The 17,690-nt window shown below is 40.7% G+C and overlaps 1 protein-coding gene across 1 annotated transcript; it reads left to right on the top strand.

Annotated features, from left to right (window-relative positions):
- The first annotated feature begins 297 nt into the window (after positions 1-297).
- Positions 298-16,839, top strand: DDX24 (DEAD-box helicase 24). Its single transcript, XM_050953368.1, has 8 exons — positions 298-1,097; positions 4,199-4,567; positions 6,108-6,261; positions 7,223-7,738; positions 9,716-9,791; positions 10,440-10,628; positions 13,512-13,641; positions 15,671-16,839. Exons 1-8 carry the CDS (start codon positions 383-385, stop codon positions 15,925-15,927), a joined length of 2,406 nt encoding a protein of 801 aa, XP_050809325.1. The 5' UTR covers positions 298-382; the 3' UTR covers positions 15,928-16,839.
- The last annotated feature ends 851 nt before the right edge of the window (positions 16,840-17,690 follow it).

Here is a 17,690-nt window from a genome sequence, read left to right as displayed (position 1 = left end):
AGCTGGTTTGAGAGTCTGGCATTGGGGCTTTGATATTGCTTAGGTGTCTCATCCATTTTTCAATAGGAGCCTGACAATTTTAAACAGACCTGTCATTTCAAATGCAATTTAGGTAATTAAAATTGTTTTGTCAACTAGCTGTGTGAGGTTAGAGTTGCAAGTTTTTAAAACTGCAGCAAAAACCAGTCCTAATCCAGCACCATGAAAGTCAGTCAATAAGGCTAATAGGCTAGAATCCTGAGACAAACTGCAGTTATCTGCAACAGACAGCCTATCAGATTTACACAAATGCACTCCAGTGTTCGTGAGTATGTTAACTTGACTGTCGCTGTTTTGTTCTGGTGGCTTACAATGGTTTATTTTCCAATATTTTTAGATAATCATGAAGACAAATAAAGGAAATAAGTTTAAGACTTCCTTTAAATTGAAACAAAAGGGTATCAAAGTAGTAGGAACATGGAAACCCATAGAAATTGACCCAAATCTGTTTGCTGAAGAGCAGCTTGGAGATTTAGTGTGTTTTGAGGAGCTTACAGATTATAAATTGGTGAATTCTTCCAAAGCTGGAAAAGAAAAAGGAAAGAAGAGAAAATCTGATAGCATTTCTGAAGAGGTGGAGGAAGATTCTACCATCCAGGAAAAAAAGAGGAAGAAATACAAAGAGCTAGGAACCAGAGCAAGTAAAAATTATAAGCTTAAAGAGGAGCAAGATGTAACTGATCAAGAGGACAAGCCTAAAGACACCACCAAGTTGTTTGATTATGAGGAAGATGAATGTGAATTAGGAGGCTCCACAACCACAGAAAAAACTTTGAAGAAAAAGAAAAAGAAAAAAGTGAAAAAGAAAGTGTTTCCACCTGAGAGAGCTCCTCTACCTGCAAAGTCTTCTAAAAAGGTTAAAAATTGGACTACGGGGGTTCTGTCTGCCTCATCTGATCAAAAATCAGACGTGTCTGCGTGGAAAGACCTCTTCGTTCCTAAGCCGGTTCTGCAGGCCTTGAGCTATCTAGGATTTAGTGCTCCAACTCCTATTCAAGCATTAGCCCTGCCTTCTGCAATTAGAGATAATATGGATGTTCTTGGTGCTGCAGAAACAGGTACAAATCCATGCTGTTAGCACACTGAATCTCCCATTCTCCCTTTTAAAACATGCAATGTATTGTCATAATTGTAGTAACAGTGTGAAGAACATATAAGCTTCAGCACATCCAATGGGTGTGTTTACTATGCATAATTATGATGTAGAACAGATTAAATGTAGTGCATTTGTGTCGCATACTATGCCTATTCACAAGTACTACATGCAAAGCTTTAAATCCTCCACTTCTTCCCCATCCATGCTTATCAACAAGTCTCATTTCGAATTATTCTTAAAGAGTAAGCCATAATTACACACCCATACAATCCAATTGAAACCAATGGGGTTGCAAAGGTGTAAACAGAGTGAAAGCAGAATTTATTCCTGAAGAACACCGTGTCTTTGCCGTAGCAAAACAGCCAGTAGTACTTCCACTCGCAGTTTTGACCTATATATATTGGTATATATTGGGTCTGGTGTATTGTGCATGGAGTAGGAATTTGCTTGCCTCTGAAGCATCTAGTATGCTAAGGTTGGGTCTAAGGGAAGAAAGGGATTGATGAGACACTGATCTGTTTCCCTTACTGGCAGCAGCATAAAGGGAACTAGTAGGGATTGGATAGCTAGGTGATCCTACAGGGAGATCCGCTATGGGGAGTTCTGGGGCACAGAATTATCAGACACATAAATGAACATGACTTGTTAGAGAAGAGTCAACATGTCTTTTGTAAAGGGAAATCATGCCTCACTAGTCTGCTAGGATACTTTGAGGCAGTCAACAAGCATGTGGACAAGAGGGATCCAGTGGATATAGTGTACTTAGATTTTCAAAAAGCCTTTGACAAGGTCCCTCCCAAAGATCCTTAAGCAAATCAGCTGTCATGGGATAAGAGGGAAGGTCCTCTCCAGGATCGGTAACTGGTTAAAAGTTAGGAAAAAAAGAGTAGGAATAAGTGGTCAGTTTTCAGAATGGAGAGAGGTAAATAGTGCTGTCCCCCACGGGTTTATATTGGGTCCAGTACTATTCAGCGTATTCATAAATGATCTGGAAAAAGGTGTAAACAGTGAGGTGGCAAAATTTGCAGATGATACAAAACTACTCAAGATAGTTAAATGCCAGGTAGACTGCAAAGAGCTACAAAAGGATCTCTCAAAACTGAGCAACAAAATGGCAGATGAAATTCAATGTTGATAAATGCAAAGTAATGCACGTTGGAAAACATAATCCCAATTATACATATAAAATGAGGTCTAAACTAGCTGTTACCACTCAAGAAAGAAATCTTGGAGTCATTGCTCCAAGTTTCAGGATAGTTCTCTGAAAACATCCACTCAACGTGCAGTGGCAGTCAAAAAAGCTAATAGAATGTTGATAATCATTAGGGAAAGGTATAGATAATAAGACAGAGAATATCTTATTACCTGTATAAAAATCCGTGGTACGTCCACATCTTGAATATAGCATGTAAATGTGGTCACCCCATCTCAAAAAAGATGTATTGGAATTGGAAAAGGTACAGAAAAAGAGCAACCAAAATTATTAGGGGTATAGAACAGCTTCCATCTGAGCAGAGATTAAGAAGACTGGGACCTTTCAGCTTGGGAAAGAGGTGACTAAAGGTGGATATGATAGAGGTCTGTAAAATCATGACTGGTGTGGAGAAAGTAAATAAGGAAGTGTTATCTACTCATAACACAGGAACTAGGGGTCACCAAATGAAATTAATAGGCAGCAGGTTTAAAACAAATAAAAAGACGTATTTCTTCACACAACACAGAGTCAATCAGTGGAACTCTTTGCCAGAGGATGTTGTGAAGGCCAAGACTATAACAGGGTTCAAAAAAAAAAAGTTGTTTTAATGGGGTCACCAGGGCTGGCAGTAGACTCACTGGGGCCCAGGGCAGAAAGTTGAAGCCAGAGCCCCGCCATCCAGGGCTGAAGCAGAAGACCGAGGGCTTCAGCTCTGGACAGTGGGGCTGAAGCCAAAGCCCAAGCAGCTTAGCTTTCCGGGGCCCCCTGTGGCTTGGGGCCCCAGGCGGTTGCCCTGCTTGCTAGCTCTGGCCCTGATTCTAGATTCTAAAATCTAGAGTAACACAGAGAACTGGGGTCCTTTAATAATTTTTGTTGTCATAAGGGGGTTGCAGCCTCTAAACTACCACTCACCACTAGTAATCTACTTCAGGAATATGATGCTTACCCACTAGTCCCCAGGATGTTTCCTTAGGAGAAAAGGGAAATTTACAAGGACCTAATTGTAAATTTCACTTTGCTGCTGGCACGCAGACGGGGAGACGAATCACAAAAAGATATGAGAAAGATGGGCCACACAAAGCAGGAAAGGGAGGGGGGTAAATCAGACAGTGACTAGATAATATATATTGATTGAGTCCAGATTAACAGTTTTGTTCAATCTCTTTGGTCCCCTAGAGAGATTCAGTGTTTGGCCAAAGCATCCCCTAGATGACCTTTACCTATCAGATACTATTAAGGTTTTCTGCCCTAAGCTATAAATGAATCTACAGTGGACCCCTGAAATTACATTTAATGGAGCACTTTTCCATCTTCCCTCTTTAGTTTGTGCTCTGTGTTAAGTCAAGTGATTGGTCTTTTTATTACAAAAAGTGAAATAAGGGTGACACTTAGTTTCTCGGTTAATAAGCAAAATCACGTAATGAAAAAATATAAATTAATCCTTTAAATAGCTTTCAGTTTGTCCTTGGCCTCATTTGCTATTCTCTTATTTGGAGAAAATTGATCAGAGCAGTCAATTAGGGCATGGTATTCTCCTTTAGGGTATACAGTTTTTTAAAAAGACCTGGGCTGCTATTGCAATTTTTTAAAAATTACTTTCCTAGCAAATGTATATTTTGCCTGCCCATCTGGGGCTTGGAAAAATACCTGCTCCATCCAGAAAGTCTCTACTTGAGGTCACTATTATAGGCATTTAAAGCAAGGTGCTGTGGCTTGGCTTCTAATTTCATAGAATCAAAAATGTGCACTTATACCATAGAAATAAGTAAGAGTAATTTTTTATTTACTTTAGTAACTGCAGTTGGCTGCTGCTTCTTTGCAAACAGTTGTAATGCTTGTGTTTCTGTCTTGTTGTTTGGTGTTTTTAGGAAGTGGGAAAACACTTGCGTTTGCAATTCCAATGATCCACTCTGTGCTACAGTGGCAAGAATCAAAAAGCAGAAGTGACAATGCCACTGAAGAGCCTCTCTGTGATGATGAAGACAATCCAGGATGGGAAAGTGATAACGAAACAAACCCTAAGCAGGATGAAGATAGTAGGGGTGATGATGATGTAGATGAATCTTGCCCAATAGGTTGTGCGAAGGTGCTGGAAAATGTGGAATTTGATTTTGGTGCCAACAAACATGCTGCTGACTTGAATAAAAACATACCTCTTTTAGGGCTGGTGCTGACTCCCACAAGGGAACTAGCTGTACAAGTAAAACATCATATTGATGCCGTGGCCAAATTTACAGGTAGGAGAGACAGAGGCAAGAGAGCTGGGGTCTGTTCCTGCCTTTGCTGCTGACTGTGTATGCCTCAGTTTCCTCTTCATAAAATGGAGATTCTTCTTTTTCTTGGAAGGGGTGTTAGGAAGCTTAATGCATGAATGTTTGAAATGTGATTTGAGATTCTTGGATGGGAAGCACTGTAGAAGTGCAAAGTTACCATTAATATGTTGCCTAAAACTGTGCACTATAACTTACACCTACAAATGTTTACTATTATTGTTGACTTAGAAATACAAAATCTGCACTAAAATCAGTGGTCCCCTGGCCACAGATACCCAAGTATCACTTTCTGATGATGTGGGTTAAATATATCAACGTGGAAATTAGAGATTTTTTTAAGGCCTGAAGGAACCATTAGATCTAGTTTGACTCCTGTATAACACATACTGTAGATTTTCACCCAGTTACCCCCCACTTTGAGCCCAATAATTTGTTTGACTAAAGCATATTATAAAGCTCCTCATCTCCTTTACATATTAGAAGCCCTTGCAACTCTTATGTGAATGAGTTGAGGTAAGACAGGGACAATCAAGTAGCAAAAATTACCTCTCCTTCCTAATATTAATGATTATGTATTCGTTAGAGTAATACTGCTATTCTTCAAGAATACATGCAGCATGGAGTCTTGTTTTTTTTTTAAATGTTCCTTTGGCCTCTTATATCTCTTGCTGTGTAACTGAAAGGAAGGCTAATTTTAACTCTTACCCTTAAAATACCACATCGATTTGTAGAAGTACAATTCTGTTAAAAGCTAATGCAGCTTTGCACCCCAGTGAGAGACAGTTGCTATGTAGTCAAAGTAGACTGTGGGTTTTTAACAACCACTGTGTGCTGCCACTGCAACAGCATTTGGAGGCCAGTGTTGTCCTTCCCTGTCACCCTAAACTGACTTTGAGTAAATCTTCATATGCTTAGTCTGGCCACTTTTAGTTGTCAACAACCTCCACTGGCTGGTTGCTAAAATGGGCAGTTCATAATCAAAGTGCACAACATGCCTTCCTCAACTTTATTCATTGTGTGCAGACCTCCTGACAGTGTAAGGGACTGCTTACCCATTAGACGCATTAACATAGTATCTAATTCTGAGTGGAAGAACGTCAAAGCTTAGACCCTGAGGAAGAGTGGTGGGTTGCCTTCCTAGGTGGGCATTCGGAACCTGAAGAAAACATGCATTAACTATCTAGTATATAAATAATCATTCCTGCTGTTTGAAGGCAAGTGCAATTCAAGAGGTATCGTTTTACTTTTGGCCTCTTTCTATAACCAGCATGTCACTGTAATGCTGACCATATGCTTAATGTTGTACAGAGAAGAGGAAGAGACAGTTCCTGGCCAAATTAACTTACTGTCTAGATAAAGACTTAAATTATTTCCCAAAGCTGCAGTATAGTATGGAATATATCCATTTTCCTTCCTAAGATGTGGAGAATATTTTCCAGTGGGAAGTAACTAAAGTAAACTAATCCTCCATGGTCTTTACATCATGCGATCTTGTATGTTCTAGGCATTAAAACTGCAATTCTGGTTGGTGGAATGGCTGCTCAGAAACAGGAACGAGTATTGAATCAGAAGCCAGAAATTGTAATTGCAACCCCAGGTCGTCTATGGGAGCTAATTAAAGAGAAACACCCACATCTCTCAAATCTCCGGCAGCTCAGGTAAAGGTGGCTTTTAGTCTAACTACTCAGAATTAATATCCTTGGGAAAGACTGTCTAGTATCACCGAACATGCTTAATTACTTGCTAATTAATGTTGACTGTGCAGGAGCACTTATGTCTTTGCTTGAAGATCTCATTAAAGTTTATATTCGTTATATTGAGAATGGGGATGTCAGCTACATTACCAAAACTAATTGTTCCCTTTGAACCTTGACCTTTCAGAGAGGAACAGAAATGGCTGCTGTAATTACCCATGCATACCCTCCTTTATGTTTTACATGGGGAAAAGCAAGAAAGGTTCTTTTGAAGTGTATCAGATTTCTATTTATCTAAGGTGTGTTGTGAGCAAGACACGAGAAGTCAATCTTATGCTCTACTCTGCGCTGGTTAGGCCTCAATTGGAATATTGTGTCCAGTTCTGTGCACTGCATTTCATGAAAGATGTGGAGAAATTGGAGAGGGTCCAGAGAAGAGCAACAGGAATGATTAAAGGTCTAGAGAACATGACCTACGAAGGAAGGCTGAAAGAATTGGGTTTGTTGAGTTTGGAAAAGAGAAAACTGAGAGGGGACATGATAGCAGTTTTCAGGTATCTAAAAGGGTGTCATAAGGAGGAAGGAGAAAACTTGTTCACCTTAGTCTCTAAGGATAGAACAAGAAGCAATGGGCTTAAACTGCAGCAAGGGAGGTTTAGGTTGGACATTAGGAAAAAGTTTCTAACTGTCAGGGTGGCTAAACACTGGAATAAATTGCCTAGGGAGGTTGTGGAATCTCCATCCCTGGAGATATTTAAGAGTAGGTTAGATAAATGTCTATCAGGGATAGTCTAGACAGTATTTGGTCCTGCCATGAGGGCAGGTAACTGAACTCGATGACCTCTTGAGGTCCCTTCCAGCCCTAGAATCTATGAATAAAGTAACCACTGTGCTTCTATTACTGTACCTGTCTTGTGTCCAACAGATGCCTTGTGATTGATGAAGCAGACCGAATGGTTGAAAGGGGACATTTCTTAGAACTCTCTCAGTTGCTGGAAATGTTGAACGATTCACAATATAACCCTCGACGTCAGACTTTCGTGTTTTCTGCCACGCTGACTTTGGTCCACCAGGCTCCCACAAGAGTTTTACAAAAGAAATATGCTAAAAAAATAGACCAAAAGACCAAACTGGAAATGCTCATGGAAAAAGTGGGGATAAGGGGCAAACCTAAAGTGATAGACTTAACAAGAAAAGAGACCACTGTAGAGACTCTGACAGAAACCAGGATCCACTGTGACATGGATGACAAAGACTATTACCTCTATTATTTTTTGCTTCAGTACCCAGGAAGAACCATGGTCTTTGCAAACAGTATAGACTGCATAAAACGCCTGAGTGCACTCCTCACAATCCTGGATTGTAACCCCCTGCCTCTGCATGCAAACATGCATCAGAAGCAAAGGTTAAAAAACCTGGAAAGGTTTGCTGAGCGAGAGAAGTAAGTTGATTGATCTGTTGTGGGAAAACTGCGTGAAAAGGAAAAACGGTTGACTACGGGAAGGCGGCGGGGGGGGGGGGAAGATGACAAATGGTTCAGGGGATTGGCTGTAGGACACAGCTCTTGACAACTTCTAGGTCACCAGTTCAAATCTAATCCAGGCTGGTGGTAATGGAAAATTGTTACCATCTGCTGGCTGTTCAGTGGCTTTTGTGATATGATGTGGTGGTCTCAGTTCATCTTGTGGTGCATAAGGGTCCATAACAACAAAATGCCTACACAGCTGGAATTGATTGACACCCTGATTGACCAGCTCAGGCAGCGAAGTCAAAGATTAAATCGCACATGAAGACTATGAGGCAGGAGCTGTGCGGGGAAGCTCACATTGCTATTGCCCAGACTGGCCTATTATGTGCACAAGTTGATGGCCTCTGTCTCCAGGGTTTGTAACTGAGCACCTTTTGCTAGTACAAAATTCGTGTGTGTGTGTGTGTGTGTGTGTGTGTGTGTGTGTGTAATGAAACTTTTGATAAAACATCCCTTCTGCAGAACATCCTATCAATCCCATCCTTGGTTTATGACAGACCGAGCAGAGTTTCATAGATTGTTAAAGCCAAAGGGACCATTAGATCATCTAGTCCAGGGGTAGGCAACCTATGGCACGCGTACCGAAGGCAGCAGGTGAGTTGATTTTCAGTGGCACTCACTGCCCGGGTCCTGGCCACCGGTCCAGGGGGCTCTGCATTTTAAAACATTTTAAAAACCTTACTTACTTTACATACAACACTAGTTTAGTTATACATTATAGACTTATAGAAAGACACCTTCTAAAAACGTTAACATGTATTTCTGGCATGCGAAACCTTAAATCAGAGTGAATAAATGAAGACTCAGCACACCACTTCTGAAAGGTTGCCGACCCCTGATCTAGTCTCACCTATATAGCAACGGTTAAGGAATTTCACTCAGCTACCCCTCTGTATTGAGCCCTATAACTATAAACTATGCAATGCATTGTCATAAACCAGCTTTTGTTAAAATTTTAGCCGGTTCCTACTGAGAATGCTTGTGAATGATTTTTCAGTTGCCTGCAGCGTTAAAAACAAAAACAAAACACAGTTATCACCAATCCTTACAGAGGCCCTAGCTGTTGTTATGGATTATTTACATGTGAAATAGTTTGCTTGAAAATGCATCTGTTTGACATAATTGCATGAAAAAAATCTAGTGGTCAGAATACAAAATATTGTATTTTCCCCCCACCCTCTTATAGTTCAGAACTAGCTAAATGCAGTTTCCTCAAATGCAGTTCAGTATAAGAATTTTCAGTCCAAAAGGAATTACGTTCAGAAAATTCAGTGTGTTTGAACACAGAGGTCTATAATGGAGGAATAGTTTTGCAGCCTGCATTGCAGTGTTCATACCAGCAAAAGCTGTCATAGCCGTATCATGTACCTTTTCTACAGAATCAGCATTATTAGTAGTAAAATCATATTAAATTAATGAGACATTTAAACCTAGACTGGACAAAGCACTGCAAAACATTTCATAGGGGGAGCAGACTTGCACTGCCAGGAAGTTGGATTAGATGATCAAATAGATTTTTTCACACTGACTTCAATGAAATAGGAAGAGAATAAAAGAATAGCAAGGCACAATTTTGCTAGGATTGAAGTTAATGACAGCTTTGCCATTGACCTCACTGGGAGTAGTATCTGTTCCACAGTAACAATGACATTATTTCTTTTCCTTTCAATATTTCACATTTCAAGATTGCCCTAGATCAGGTGTTTAGGTGTCAATTTCTTGACTTCCAAATAGATGGCATATTCCTAGCAGATGTTATAAAATGAGCATGCTCTTCAAATTCTTTTGGAAAAGTTCTGGGTCACTCACACTGCGTGTTTACTGGCATCTGGTTTATATTACAGGTTTATGTTTAATGAATAGCATGTATCCCCACTTTCTCTGTTTCAGCTGTGCCCTTTTGACAACAGATGTTGCAGCTCGTGGTCTGGATATTCCTAACGTGCAGCATGTCATCCATTACCAGGTTATAAAAATCTTTTGAAGCTTCTATTGCCTGCTTTTGAACCAAGGTCTCATTGATCTAAAACCTGGCTACAATATAAAACAGTGCTTCTCAGTCCCTGGTAAAGAAGTACAGAAATTAAGGCTCAAGTATTTAATGCTTCTATAGCCCTCTGCAGCTAAGGATCTCAAATGCTTTACAAAGATAAATTATGCCCATTTCTAGAGTGACCATCAGTAGGGTCAGGGTGCAATTTACAGACAGTTTTGTGTACAAGAAGTTCTTCTCGCTTTTCCATTTACACTCTGAACTTCGGCATCAGGGTCCCACTCCAGAGGAGTCAGATGAACCCACCTCATAACATGTCTGAGGTTGGGTATCATTTTTCCTTGCTTTGTGCACAGAGAAACAGGCTCAGGGAATGAGAGTGATTCACCAAAAGTCGCATAAGCCGTCAGTGGCAGAGCTGGGTCTAGAACATGTCCCTGGAATCCCACGTCTGTGCCTTAATCACTTCCTTTCATTGTTACCAACAAAGTTCATGTTATGAAAGCAATTTATCAGACACTTGCTTGTCATCTCTGGATCCGAGTGTTGCAAGCATTTCCTTATATTTCATATACACTCTTTTTGATTTACGTAAGCCCTTTAACCATCAAATTTTTGCAGGTTCCACGCACTTCTGAGATTTATGTGCACAGAAGCGGCAGAACAGCTCGAGCTGCCAACGAAGGCCTTAGCTTGCTGTTGATCGGCCCTGATGATATGATAAATTTTAGGAAGATTTATAAGACATTGGAGAAAAATGAAGAGCTTCCATTCTTCCCAGTTGAAACAAAATGCATGTTTGCTATCAAGGTAAAAAAAGATTATCAATACAAGTGATTGCTCATTATTATGTTTAATGAAACACCCTTCACATTTTATTAAGATTACAGAGCAGGGCTTTGGAGCTGTGCTCCAGCCCCGCTCCAGCTCCAGGAAAAAACCTGCAGCACCACTGCTCCAGGGCTGTTCCAGCTCTGGGCTCCACTCCAAAGCCCTGTTACAGAGTAAGTCTGAGCTTCAAAAGGTGAGCTGAAACCAAAATTAATCAACTTTCAACTTCAATAGCAATGTGCTGAATGCTTCTATTACCTAAGGAAGGCATTCAGCACACACACAGTTTTTTTTTAAATGTTCGTTGTTTAATAATTCTTTGTAATTATGTATAATTTCTCATATATAGATCCTGAAATGCTTTACAGAGGTGAGCCTGTATCATCATCCCTCTTTTATGGATGGGGAAACTGAGGCAGCAGTAAATTAAGTGATTTATTCAAAATCCCACAGTGAGTTAGTAGCAGAATAGGAAATGGAACTTGGGCTTCCTGTATCCCAGTACTGTGGTCAGTCTGCTAGACCACATCTATCCTTTTAGGTCTCACAACATCCAGCCCTTCCACATCTGAGGTCATTCTCTGCTGTGATATCCCAGTACAGACTGGCTGGCAAATGTTACATCTATCACAGAACCCTGCTAGAGACAGATAAATGCCATTTTTGAGCAGTTGTTTGTGTTACACAATACTTTTGTTGTTGTTCAGTATCTTGAAGGGTGGAATAATAAATAATAGCAAGGTTTTGCAAAATAATAATAAAAAAAAGTCTTTCACCATACCTTTTGTCCCTAAGCATTGGTGGTTTCATACTTCATCAGGATTCTTTAGTAGCTGTGATGGTACAAGAATGCTTGTCTGTCACATTGGCGTGACAGTTGCCCAGCAGCGGAGGGGCTGAACTTTGTACAACCCAAAAGAATAGGAGAAAAAGAAGCAATTTTTCAGTTAATGTGGTGAATGCCCCTCCTGTCCTGGTATCTGGACTGGCTTATACACAACTAGGGCTAGGCACATGGGCCAGCCCAACAGCTAGAGTAGTACTTCTCTCATGAGAGACCCAGGAACTTCCACATATTACAGGCTACCTGCAGGTTGGGTTGCTAGATGCAGCCTTTTTTAAGAGAGGAAGGAGAAAGCAGAATTGTTTCTCTGGGCCTTTTCTCCTTCAAAAAATGTCCAGAAAAACTCAGTTCTCTCAAAAGCTCTCTGATTACTAGTGAGGCAAAACCATTCTTGTCTCAAGAGTTTTTCTTTGGTGTGTGGCTTCTGAAATGAGTTTGCTTCTGCTTTTCTTTCCAGAGTAATACTTAGTGCTTATATAATGCTTCACAGTCTGTAACCTACAGACTGCTGGGTGGTAGGTATATCCACCATCTCTGTCTCCTCCACTCTTCCTCTTCTTTACTTGCATGGAATGTTTTTACTCATAAGTGCCAGTAGGCTTGAGTTGGAGTGTGTGCTATATTTCAAGCAATCATGGCCTCATCTATTGTGCCTAACCTACCACTCACTACTGAGCATGATTGTTCTCATGATAGTGTATTTAAAGTGGCATGTTATGAGGTGAAAGCCACTAATGTTGATTACCAAAATGAGTGTTTAAATGCTTGTTAAATTATGAAAGTGGAGGCCAGCAGGAACTCTGTGTAGTTTGGGAGAGTTGCTCCTCCCATATTAAATGTTATTCTTGTCCTGGTAACATAGCTGGGACTGCCAGTGTTGGTTCTCATCATCTCTCCCATCGATATCTTCCACCTTTGACTTGAGATGGCTTCCCTTGAATTTCTTATCTACAAGGGAGGCACTATAACCTACTGGATAGGGCACTGGACTGGGACTCAGGATACCAGGGTTCAATCCTCAGATCTGTTATTGGCCTTCTGGGTGATCTTGGGCATGTCATTTACCCCACCCCCTGTGCCTCAGTTTCCCCATCTGTAAAATTGGGATAATGATACTGACCTCCTTTGGAAAAGCATTGGAATCTAAAGATGAAAAAGAGGTAGGTACTGTCTGAATTTTATAAGCAATCCTAAACCTCTGAGCACAACAGAGACTTGATAGGACCCTAGCAAGCCACTAATGATGGAGGGACAAGTAGAGGACTCAAGCAGTTGTATGGAAATGATAAAAAGCTATTTAAAGGTTCCTGTAATGAGCTGAGGACAAATGGTTGATTGCAGTTAATTAATGATTTCAAGCTTAATTTTGTGTCTGTGATTTCATAAGTGTTCTAGCCCCTGATCATCCAGCGGTGCTGTTTGATGCTGAGATACTGTAGCGTCTTGCTATTCAGTATAGTTGGAGTAGTTCAGTCAGCACGTTCTGCACGCTGTACCGTCTTTTGTGCAATCACTCCTGTCTGCAAGCTGGCGAGGGAATCTTATTGTTTTGTTACATTTTATTCAATAACAGCAACAATTTTCCATCTATTCTTAGTTATGTAAGTTAATTGTAATATGTAATACTCGAGTTGGGAATTAATGGCAAATGGACTTCTGATTTGTTCCGGACTTCTGAAGTGTCCCTATATTCATGGCCCCACCACTCCCTAAGATAGACTAGGAGTTAGTGTTCATTTGTGCATTACTTGAGAATTGTGATTTTTGTTACCACAGTGCCTAGGAGTCTGAGTCATCTATCAGGCCCTCATTGTTCTAGACGTCATACAACCACCACCACATCTGTGACAGTAAATCACTTGTTGGAGACAAAGCCTATTTCACGTATTTCTCTGCTTGTTTTTGTCCTTGCCTTTGCAAGATTAGCACACTAACTGTGTTCCAACGTATGCTGTTGCGTGCTGATTCTACAGCCATCCCACATTCCTCTCTGACGTACTGCTGTGCTTTTGTTGCAGGAGCGGGTGAATTTAGCAAGGCAGATTGAAAAGGTGGAATATTACAACAGCCGGGCAAAGCAGCACAACTCTTGGTTCCAGCAAGCTGCAGAGGCTCTTGAAATTGATCTTGATGATGATGTCCTTATAGGCAAGTAGAACCGCTTGCAAGTATGCTTGGCTCACTGCCTCCACCCTGTCTCCCAAAGATACAACTCTCTGTCTAGCATGTGTCCAACCATACTAGAAGAAATCTCTCAACTCTGAGGGGGGCAAAGGGGAGAGAGTGTGATGATACCACTTAGAACTGCATTAACACTAATCCTCACAGCACCTCCGTAAGGTGGTTAGATTGGGTGAATGACTATTTCACAGATGGGAAGCTGAGGTAGAGAGATGTGACACTTCTGACACATTACTGACAGGGTCTGGGCTAAGAAGTCAAGAACTCCTGCCAGCCAGCTTAGCCTAATTGAACATGCTCTCCCAGCAGGTCCTGCAGGAGTTTCATCTGTTCTATGACAGTGTGATGGCTTCTGTGACCCTATACCCCCCATGACTGTGTAGAATCTATTTCCTGCTCTTTCCTGTAATCAAGCAGCAGGATACAACTCTCCCTGTATATGGTATACAAGAGCACACCGGGACGTGCCTGCATGTGGTGTGAATGGAGTAACCGGGGCCGAATGCCTAGTCAAACCACTAAGAAGTGTAGTTATTCTGCTATAATTAAGCTTAGTTAAAAATTGTGAGGTGGTTTTTTTTTTTTGGACAGAAAATTGGGTTTCCAGAGAGAAAAAATCATGGAAAAGTGCCTGCTTGCTGTGGAGAACTTCCACTTCATCAGAAATCCCAAACACAGAAAGCTTAATGGCTTTTGACTGAAAATTTTCCATTTTTTGATGGAAAGGTGAAATTTTCAGCGGGAAAAATCCCATTTTGCTACCAGCTCTAGTCACACAACTCTGTGCTGCTTTTGTCTTCCCCTCCAACACCTTAAAATTAAAACCTTAAAATGCATATGTCTATTCTTGGATTTAATTTAAAAATCCCCATGTGGTGGTGGTTGATTTTGATTGACTTCTCCCCAGTCAATATGATGCACTGTCAGCAGAATATATGTAGTGACACTCATGCAACTAGCTAAATTTTTTAATATGTTCATTTATTTAAATGGAGGGTTTCCCCTGTCCTCTAAAGGGTGGATAGACATGACTAGTTACTTCCATATTGTTGTGAGAAAGAACACTAAGCAGCCCTGTGTCCAGCCCATTTAGGATGTCTTAGATAATTAGTGCCCTAGTGTATGTTTTGACAATCTGAAAACATTGAAGCTTGAACTAGGTTTCAAAATGCCATGTCTACCCGAAGTAGCTCATGACTTTCTAGTTACACATTTTGTAATCATCATCGTGACTTGTGGTAGTCAAGCATTTTAAAGTGTGAGCATTCCCTAGTGTTTCTTCCAGAGCTTGCACTAGATAAATTAACCTTGATCCCTTTTCTTAAATGAATTGCCATTTTTCCTCTGTAGACCAGATCATTTCCCTTCTTATTAAACGGAAAGTCTGCTTAGTTAAATTATACTCGATTGATAGTCTCTAATTCAGGCCACTCACTGAATTATTCATCCTGGATCCTTAGGTGATGGGCCTCTCTTACTGTAGTATTTGAGCACCTCATAATCTTTAATGTACTTCTGCCACAACACCCCTCAGATGTGGGATGGGGATGATAGGGAAGTGCTATGGGGCACAAGGTAATTAAGTGACTTGCCTAAGGTCAAATAGGAAGTCTGTGGCAGAGCTGGGAACTGGACCGAGAACTCTCATGTCCTGGGCTAGCATCTTAACCATTTGGACCATCCTTCCTCCCATTATTTTGTTCATAGTTGGGCAGCCATTTGAAACTTAACCAGAATGCTGATTAGGAGTAGATAAAACAATTCAGAAGTCAAAGTTCTCTCCTCAGTGTCATTGGCTTGCTGGCACCCAAAATAGAGAGGAGGTGCGATAGTCCCCAAGCACAAATCCATGGAAAGCAGCATACGAGTGGGGTGGTTAAGAGCCCTAAAAGGGGGGGAGATTTGGATCTTTATGGCTGCTATGTTTAGAAATACAAAAGTTTGTTTAAATGTCATAATAAAAAGCCCTTATTCTGTCTTTGGTTCCTCCCCCAAGGAGGAGGATCGGATGAGCAAGAAGAGAGTCAGAAGCAAAAGATGCTGAAGGGAATGAAAAAACAGCTGAAACATTTGCTATCACAATCAGTATTTAAAATCCTTCTGAAGACCAAATATCCAACACAATCTGGAAAACTACTACTCCCTCATTCACCGGTGAGCAATTCAGAATCAGCTCTGAGCACTGTATCAAAACAACAAGCAAAGAGGAGGAAGAAGAAAAAGAAGTTAATTACAGATGAATTAGATAAATGATCGGTAGCACCATGGGGTGTGGGAGAGAAGAGGGGCCATTTTTTCCTTAGAACTGGATTACATTAATGAGTGACTGCTTACACAATGATGCAGAACAAAACACCTAGTACCATGTGGGTGGACATTCTAGACAAACAGCTCCTACACAGTATTGATTGTACTGGCATGCTCTGGAAAATTAAGATAAATGGCATTGGTAACATGAGAACTGTAGCTAGTTAACGTCTTGACTGTCAAATCCTGTTTGCTGTATTCTTATTAACCTTTTCCTTTTAGCATGCTATTGAAAGATCAGCTTTGTAAGGAGTTTGACTCAGTCTTTACTTTCCTTATGAACAAAGTTATTGGGCTAAATTCATCCCAGGTGTAACACCATTGACTTCAATGAATTTGGACTTTTACATTTTAAAAGAGCAGGGAGAGACTAAGGAGGGTTCTTGCTGTGGAGCTCTACCTTTGCTAAAATAGACCTGCTGTGAAGTTTGACCTTTGCAAGTGCCAGTGCAATGAAATAAGAAAAAAAATATATATAGCCATGTTGTCCATAAACCCACAGCTCTAGTTAACAGAATCAATCCCAGATTTCCATCTCCTTGGAGCTTTTCTATGGAGATTTAATTTCTCAGTTCCCTCTGCTGGGTGTAAGTTCACTAGTCTCTGTTGATGTGCTCTATATAATGTGCTACTGAGTTGGAATGGCAGTGTGCTGGAACCAGTCTTGTAAAAATTCTAATCCAGATTTAGCTTTCTAAGGAAAAATCTTTGCTACTCCTTGATTTGTTTATTTGGTGTTTGATCAGCTTGAAGATGTGTCAGCATCTGACCCTTGTTTTTGTGAAAACGAGAGCAGGTAATGGAAGAAATGGGCACTGAAGTACACATCAATAAAACAAACTGTGCTTTTAAGCAACATTTTAACTCGATTATTGGAAATAATTGTTAAATATTAAGATCCTACATCACAAAGTGGGCTTCAATTAAATTACAAAATCCAAGAGCAGCTAACAGTAATGCAGAGTTAAGATTGCTTGGTGGTATGTCTCCCCCTTGCAGAATACAGCTGAGCAAAACCTCAAGCTTCTGACAACCAGGAAATGCCCAATCAACCTTAGCTCCGCCCTCTCCAGCAATGCCTCCTTAATACACACATCTTTACTCTGCCAATCCCCCTGCTTGCTGAAACGTACAAGCTCCTCCTTTTACAATCCATTCATTCTGACCTGCAGGATTCGACTGAGTACTATTAAAGGACAAAAACAAAAAAAAGACAGTTTAATCCTGCGTGAGCAGCATTCATTGCTTTAGCAGTGGAATGGTCTCATTGTCTCATGTCCTTTGGAGTAAAAGGAGGATGGGTGAGAAACCAGAGGGGGTCCATGTGATTTGGAGAGGAGATGCATCTTCAAAACTCACTTTCTAGTATCTAGAAGTGAGAGGTTGGTATTGTGGGAGAGAGTTTGTCAAGTGGAATTCTGAAGAGAAAAGTCAATCACTGCTGCTTGTGCCATTGTGTCTTATCAGCATGATTTTGATCACATCCTCCCCTCACCAAAAGAAAGGGAGAGCTGCAGCTTCTGTGCCTCCCTAAGGGACTTTACAGGAGGCAGGTTGTATTTAAATTCCAGCAGTAAGAATCAAGGGCAGATCCTGGTGCTAGATGTACCAACTTCCTTCCTCTCAGAAAAATCTTTGTGAGCTTAAGACAGTTCTTGCAAATTATAACTGTACTGTGGGGAGCACTAGCTAACTTATTGGAGGGGTGG

Source organism: Gopherus flavomarginatus, chromosome 5, assembly GCF_025201925.1.
Source record: "Gopherus flavomarginatus isolate rGopFla2 chromosome 5, rGopFla2.mat.asm, whole genome shotgun sequence".
In the NCBI taxonomy this organism is placed as follows: Eukaryota; Metazoa; Chordata; order Testudines; family Testudinidae; genus Gopherus; species Gopherus flavomarginatus.
The sequence above is the reverse complement of the archived record's forward strand: the minus strand, read 5'-3'. Positions and strand labels throughout refer to the sequence as shown.

Bases quoted from the DNA above. Each gene is read 5' to 3' on its own strand.
- DDX24 (XM_050953368.1), top strand. From the start codon at position 383: ATGAAGACAAATAAAGGAAATAAGTTTAAGACTTCCTTTAAATTGAAA. The intron at 1,098-4,198 runs GTACAAATCCAT...TGGTGTTTTTAG, and splicing joins TCTTGGTGCTGCAGAAACAG to GAAGTGGGAAAACACTTGCG. The intron at 9,792-10,439 runs GTTATAAAAATC...AAATTTTTGCAG, and splicing joins AGCATGTCATCCATTACCAG to GTTCCACGCACTTCTGAGAT.